The sequence below is a fragment of the Quercus lobata genome, chromosome 4 (genome assembly GCF_001633185.2).
Source record: "Quercus lobata isolate SW786 chromosome 4, ValleyOak3.0 Primary Assembly, whole genome shotgun sequence".
NCBI lineage: Eukaryota > Viridiplantae > Streptophyta > Magnoliopsida > Fagales > Fagaceae > Quercus > Quercus lobata.
In genome coordinates, this window is record NC_044907.1 from 62,925,491 (window position 1) to 62,932,978 (window position 7,488).

General features: G+C 34.4%; 1 protein-coding gene across 1 annotated transcript; it reads left to right on the forward strand.

Moving 5' to 3' along the window:
• The first annotated feature begins 1,259 nt into the window (after nt 1-1,259).
• On the forward strand, nt 1,260-4,268 carry LOC115986830 (zinc transporter 8-like). The gene is made up of 3 exons (XM_031110163.1): nt 1,260-1,880; nt 2,282-2,431; nt 3,780-4,268. The coding sequence occupies exons 1-3, from the start codon at nt 1,275-1,277 to the stop codon at nt 4,083-4,085; spliced, it is 1,062 nt and encodes a 353-aa protein (XP_030966023.1). The 5' UTR covers nt 1,260-1,274; the 3' UTR covers nt 4,086-4,268.
• The last annotated feature ends 3,220 nt before the right edge of the window (nt 4,269-7,488 follow it).

Sequence of the window (7,488 nt, forward strand, 5' to 3'; positions counted from 1 at the left end):
AGAGATGTACAACCAATGTCGGTTTTTGGGTGAACTTAATTAGGCAACTCGGTAGCCAACCATAAATGGGAATAGACATTGATTTTCCATCTAAGTTGTTTTAATGTCGACATTCTTTCAACAATTTTTGACGTTTACTCATAAGAATTCCAATTTCATTTTACCGATGAGATCATTAAATTTTATCTATTTATACTATTATTTAAAGGGTTTTTCCTAATTGAATTAGATTTTTTTTTTTCAAAAATATCTCTACACCCCTAAGTTTAAGTAGAGATCAAATTAAAGGATAGTCTGATAAAAATACATGTCTAACTTACACTAAAATATTGCCTACAAAATAGAAACACTCTTCTACTAACCTACTTCAAAGCAACTATTAGTTTTAAATATATATATATATATATATATATAGAGAGAGAGAGAGAGAGAGAGAGAGAAACATACATATTTTTTTGATAAGTAAATACATCTTTAACTTCTACTAAAACGTTACCTACAAAACAGGACCACTCTCCTGATGGTTTTCAAATTGCTCTTCTATGTTTTTTTTTTTTTTTTTTTGGTAAAGGTTAATAATTTGCATTAGTTATAATTTGAAATTATTACATTTTTTAATCATAGAAATACTTAGGGGTATGATGAGTAGTCTACGTTTTGTATGAAATAATTTACTCATCACACCCCTAGGCTTTTTTATGATTAAAAAAGTGTAGTAATCTCAAATTATAATGAATTCAAACTATTAACTTAAAAAAAAAAGAAGAACCTAATTACAGTATTTTGTCACTTCAAATACGGATTCTTCGGAAATTACAAGTCTGCTTCCTAATTGAATTGGATGACCACATAATTTCTTCATCGTTAGCAATGTTAATAGCAAAAATCTAACACTATATTCTACCAACGCCATCAAAGGGAGCCGAACCATGAAAGTACGAATTGACCAATTTAACCCTGAAATTCTCATCAACACCCTCACCCGCATAGCAAAAAAATGAAACAGGTGCACCCATTTTAGTAATTTAGCATCTAATCTAATTTCCCCACATTCCTTTCTGAGTTTTCTTTTCCCAGTGGCAACAGAAGTCAACACAAACTAAACAAAGTAGCATAGTCAAATTATGGGAACACAAATCGTAATTTTGTTTTCATGGTACTCTTTTTACACTTTCTTTTCGCTCACAAACTCTCTTTTACTCATTCACACGCACACAAATACTGCATATTAAATCCCCATACCCTTTTCATGTTCTCTCTAATTCCTTCACACAATGGCCAAACTTCAACCACTTCTCCTCACACTCTTTTGCGTTCTCCTCCTACTCCCTTCCTTAGCTTTTGGAGATTGCACTTGTGACACCGAGGATGAAGGACGTGACAAAACCCAAGCTCTCAAATATAAACTAGCTGCTATTGCTTCCATTCTTGTAGCGGGTGCAATTGGGGTTTGTATTCCAATCCTAGGAAAGACCATACCGGCTTTGCGTCCCGAGAAGGACATCTTCTTCCTCATCAAGGCCTTTGCTGCTGGCGTGATATTGTCGACCGGGTTCATCCATGTTCTTCCTGATGCTTTCGAGAGCTTGACGTCGCCGTGTCTGAGTGAGAGTCCATGGCAGGATTTTCCATTCACGGGGTTCGTGGCCATGGTGTCTGCCATCGGAACTTTGATGGTTGATTCCTTTGCCACTTCGTATTACAAAAAGTCTCACTTCAACCAGGCTCAAAATGGGGTTGGAGATGTGGAGAAGGAAGGAGAACATGAGGGTCACTTACATGTTCATACACATGCAACTCATGGTCATGCTCATGGTTCCGCTTCTTTGGTTGACAATTCGGCTTCATCTGACCTTGTTCGTCATCGTGTTATATCACAGGTAATTTGAATCTTTTGAGTTCTTAATCAATTTATTTAATCTCACATGGTATTTTCAGCCTTTTAGGTTGTTTGGATAAAATCAAAATTTAATCAAACGGTTTGCATATAAGAGAAAGCTTTGGAATTTTCCAGTTCTTTTTATAAGTTGATTTCTGTGTTTCTTTTGTATATATGTGTTTGTATGTTTCTGGTACGGTTCTTGGATGAGTTGTGATTTTTTTTTTTTTTTTTTCACAGAAGTGTAAATCCTGTTTTCATCAATTTGCATCGGAAATTATCTTAGTGACACATTTAGTCATGTTTATTATTTTACTATGGTAATTGTGAATTATTATTGATTTTGATTATGAACTAAATGAAGAGTTAGTACTGTTTAATTATGCTTCTGATTACATTTAGGTTTTGGAGTTGGGAATTGTGGTACATTCAGTCATAATTGGAATTTCACTGGGTGCTTCTGGGAGTCCCAAAACAATAAGGCCTCTTGTTGCTGCACTCACCTTCCATCAGTTTTTCGAAGGCATGGGACTTGGTGGATGCATCTCTCAGGTAATATCACCGCACATGCCATTTATTCTTTTCGCAAATATAAAAACTGTACTAATTATTCGTTTTGAAGAGACACGTTTTAAGTTAGGTTTTTGATTTTTTGGTTGACTTTCATCAACTTTTGAATAACATTGAATTAATTTTTTTGTCAAATTTTTCTGCTCATATTTGTCAAGAGTACTTTTCATGTGTTTTGGAAAATTCCTTACTTTAATTTCACACTACTCTTATTTCTGATAGATGTTGGACTTTTTTTTTATTTTTTTTAAAATTACTGTACACCTTGGCTTCACAACTACAAAGTTTTTTTGGAGGAGGGGAAGAGTTGGGATTTAAATTTTCAGAAGAGAATTTTGCACACATATATACTTACTTTGACTTAATTAGAGTAGAATTTCTATCATGTATAGGATAAAAGTTGGTTTTTAAATCTCCAGAAAAAAGTTTTACACACATATATACTTATCTTAGCTTAGAGTAAAATTTCTATCGTATATAAAACAAAAAACAAAATAAACAAAAAAAAAACTTTTTCACCTGACTATGGTACTTGTCTAATTCATTTTTGTTAGTATTGAATTAAAAAATAATGATAGGAATGTGTTTTACTAATATTAGGATTGCATATATTAATTTGGATTATGATGAATTATAATTAGTTTTGATTGATAAATTATAGGAAGTTAATATTTAACTTTAATCAAATTAGTAGTCTATCTTTTATACATTCAATTTCTTTTTTCTTTTTCTCTTTTTAATTGAGAAATATTTAAATTCAAATGTTGATAATGAATAATAAAGACCAATCATGATTTCCTAACTTGAAAAATATTAGTATCTACTTAATGAGAAATTATTAGATCCACTGAGAAGACCTCTGACGTGATCCTCCTTGACCTCCTAACTAATAAAATGCTCTTATTTATGCAAATGTGACATCACCTGATAATTTTTATTTTTTATTCTTTGTGCTGATTAGGAAGCTCACTCATACATTTACATAAATGACATTATCTCATTGATTGGGAGAACCACATCAGTAGTTCTTTTAGCGAACCTAATAATTTTTCCTACTTAACCTACAATGAAAAAACTCTATCTATAATAAATTTTGCATGTGTCCAGTGAATATGTTCGAAGAATAGTATGTGACCACTAGAATATGCTCCAAAAATTGTATGTATACTAGAGTAGCTTCCTACCCCAAATACATTAGTTTGATTGTTAATTTGTTTATCACTCTGTTTATGACTGCAGTAGTGGAATCCTTAGGGGAAAAAAAAGTAGAAACACTATAAGGAAAAATTAATCCGTCTAACATGTTCTTGTACTTGTGTGCATTTTATAGGCAAAATTCAAGAATAGAGCTGTTGCAATTATGGCGACATTCTTCTCTCTTACAACCCCCGTTGGAATTGCAATTGGAATAGGAATATCTAGTGTTTACAATGAGAACAGCCCCAATGCTCTAATTTTTGAAGGGATTTTTAATGCGGCATCAGCTGGGATCTTAATCTATATGGCGCTTGTGGATCTTCTTGCAGCTGATTTTATGAACCCAAGAGTGCAAAGCAATGGAAGGCTTCAAATAGGAACAAACATTTCACTTCTTCTTGGGGCTGGTCTTATGTCTTTCTTAGCCAAATGGGCTTGACCTTGTCGTAATGTTTTCTGGAATATTTTCTCTTTCTTTTCAAGGCTTTTTTTTTTTTTTTGGGGGGGTGGTACAGTAAAAATGGCACACACATATGCAAGATTTCGAACCCGGAATTTTAATTCTTTGCTGAAAATTTGAATTTATCCAAACAAAATTAAAATGGATGAAAATACTGTGAAATATCTTTTTGAAATTTCAAGAATAAAATTAAACTTTTTGAAATTTCAGGTACTAATATTAAACTTATACCAAATTTCAGGGAAAAAAAAATGTGCAGTTTACCCGAAATAAAAAGATCAAGTACTCCAAAGATTAAAATTACTTGCAATATGACCCGATGTAGATGAATTTTTAACCAAAGAAGCAGAACCATGAGCATGACGATAAGTTGCATGTGTATGAATGACTTTCTATCCTGCTCCATATCTCCAATCCCATGTTGAGCCTTGTCGAGGTGAGATTTTTTGCAATACGAAGTTGCAAAGGCATCAATCAACGAGTTCTAAATTCTAATCATGGACACCATCGACAAAAACTCAGAAAATTTTTTCCCTCGGGTTCTCACTAAGACACAGTGATGTCAAGCTCTTGAAAGCGTGTGAAAGTACATGGATGAATGAACCTGGTCGTTAAAATCAAACCAACAACAAAGGCTTTGATTGTAATGAAGATGTCCTTCACGGTAGGGTGGTCTTTCCAAGTATGGGAATAAAACATCGATTGCACCCGGTACGCGTAATAGAAGCCATAGCAAAAAGTTTAATATTTGAGAGCTTGGTCCTCAAGTGCACTATGCAAAAATTTAGTGTGTATCTAAACTTTGCAATTTGCAATTTACCCAAAAAAGAGAGAAGCAAATGAGAAGTGTTATTATATTCATACATTTTTACAATATTTTCATAATAAATCTTAGATGAAAAGTTGTTACTAACTTTAATCTAAACTCACCACTAAAATTACTTTATTGCTCACTAATAATAACAAGTAATAACTTTCCACCTAAGGTTGTTGTGATTCTTGTGAAAATATTGTACAAATATTGTAAATATTATTTCTCTAAGTCCTCGTTTGGGAAGAAGAAAATGAATAAAAAATATATAATTTTAGAATATTTTTCCATAAAATAGATAGGAGAAAATACTCATTTTTCTCTATTAGCTCAAAACCTCAACTTATCATTCCCCCAAAATTGGGAAGAATTAAAAGGAATGAAATTCAGTGGCAGTGCCACCCTGACTTGAATATATATATATATATATATATATATATATGTTAAAAATTTATGATTTGAACACCTGAAAGAAAAAAGTGACCACCCAGAAAAAAAAAAAAAAAAAAAAAAGGACCATCCTGATTGAGAAAAACCTTTAGACGAATATTTGGTTGGCTTCTTCTTCAATCCTTTATCATCGTCTTCTTGCTCAATTCATGTGTTTTGTATTCTTCGGTTCTTTCTTCCTTGCTTTATTTTTCTCTTGCTGTTGTCCGGCCCTCCCCCCACGTGAATGAAGTTATTAGAGTTCTAACTCTTCTGTGAGTTAGTCTGTTATGTGTACTTCCCCTTAACCAAAAAAAAAAAAAGTTATTAGAGTTTGACATTTCATAGATGGTAGACTACTACTAGGGAATAAGGTGACAAAACAAGTTACTGACTTCACTCTCTCTATGGAACCTTGGGCTTCGTGCAGAAGGCATTAAAGCCTAAATTTTAAATTATATAATATATTACTTACTGAATTATTGTGACATTCACCTATACTTATGCAAAAGTTTTAATCTATTTTAGCATAAGAATATATCTTTTCTTATTTTGAGAATTGATACATTCACAATATTTTCATAATAAATCTTAGGTAATAAGTTGTTATTGGTTCTAATTTGAATTCACAACTAAATTTTTTTTTTTTTTTCACCTAGTAACAACTAATAGTAATCTACCATATAGGATTTGTTATAAAAATGTTATGAATATAGTATTTCTCTTTTATTTTACACGATCATTTTTCAAAATATGTCACATCGGATTATTTATTGATGGGATTGAAGAACTCTCCTCCCTCGGACGACCTCATCAAATATGCTCGTCCACCTTGGTAGAACATGGACGAACACAGGCGAGTCATTAATAAGAGCATTCAATGCCTCGGACAGTTACCAATCAGTTGGCAGACCGTTGGAGCCTCATCAAAACCCATATTCATGATCCTTGAGGCATTACAAAAAGGGCACTAAAGCCATAATTAAGGTCTCAACGACTAGAAACCATGAAGCTGTATATATACACACTGATCAGAGACAAAGAAGGTACATAAATTCACCTAAAAATATTCTCACATAGATATTCTGATATCTAGAACTTTCTTATTATTCTTAAAAGCTTCCATATACTGATTTTGTTATCGGAGACGTTGTGATAGGCACCATACCAGTGACCATCTCAAGAGAGACTTTGTCCTAGGTTTGCAAGAGTAGTGACAGGGATTCGCCTCCATCTGGATGAACCAATAGGACTGACGATTTACCCATCATCAGTTTGGCGCCGTCTGTGGGGACAACATTTTCGCACTTAGGTTCGAAAGCGTGGTTCCAGTCAATTCCTAAATTCAAATGGAGTCCAACCAAGATCCTGCAGTATTAGCCCTGCAAATCCAGACACTTGCAGCTAGCGTGGAAGAACTCACGAAATAGAACCAAGAGATGAGGCTGCGGCTTCAACAAGAGGAAAACCAGTCTAGGACCAATCAAGAAGATGAGTGAGATAGCCAAAGAAGGAGCGATCGTCAAGGACCAGCTACTCCAGATGAACCAAACTCGGATCTTTTCTAGGAAATGAGAAAGGAGATGAATGAGCTAAGGAATGCCATTAAAGGGAAGACAAATCGAAGCCTGAATAGAATGGTCAGGACGACAGATTCACCTTTTACAGTGGCAGTCCTAGAATGCCCAGTGTTGTCGAAATTTCGTCTGCCTTAGCTTGAGTCGTTTAACAGACTTAAGGACCCCCTGGACCACCTCAACACCTTCAAGACGACACTGGGCCTTCAACAACCTCCTAATGAAATACTGTGTCACTCTTTCCCCATCACTCTCAAAGGAGTTGCAAGGGAGTGGTTCACGAAGTTACCAACATTGTCCATCGACATCTTGAGCATTTGGGCAATGCCTTTTTACGCCACTTCGTCAGAGGACAATGCCTGAGGAGGCCAGCAGGCCACTTATTCACCATTAGACAAGGGGAGAAAGAGACCCTAAGGTTGTACGTGAAACGTTTCACTCAAGAAACTTTAGAGGTAGACGAAGCTAATGACAAGGTGCAATTAACGACCTTTAAAGCTGGATTGAAATCCAGAGCGTTCGTGGTCTCACTTGCGAAGAATCATCCTAAGACAATGGCAGATGA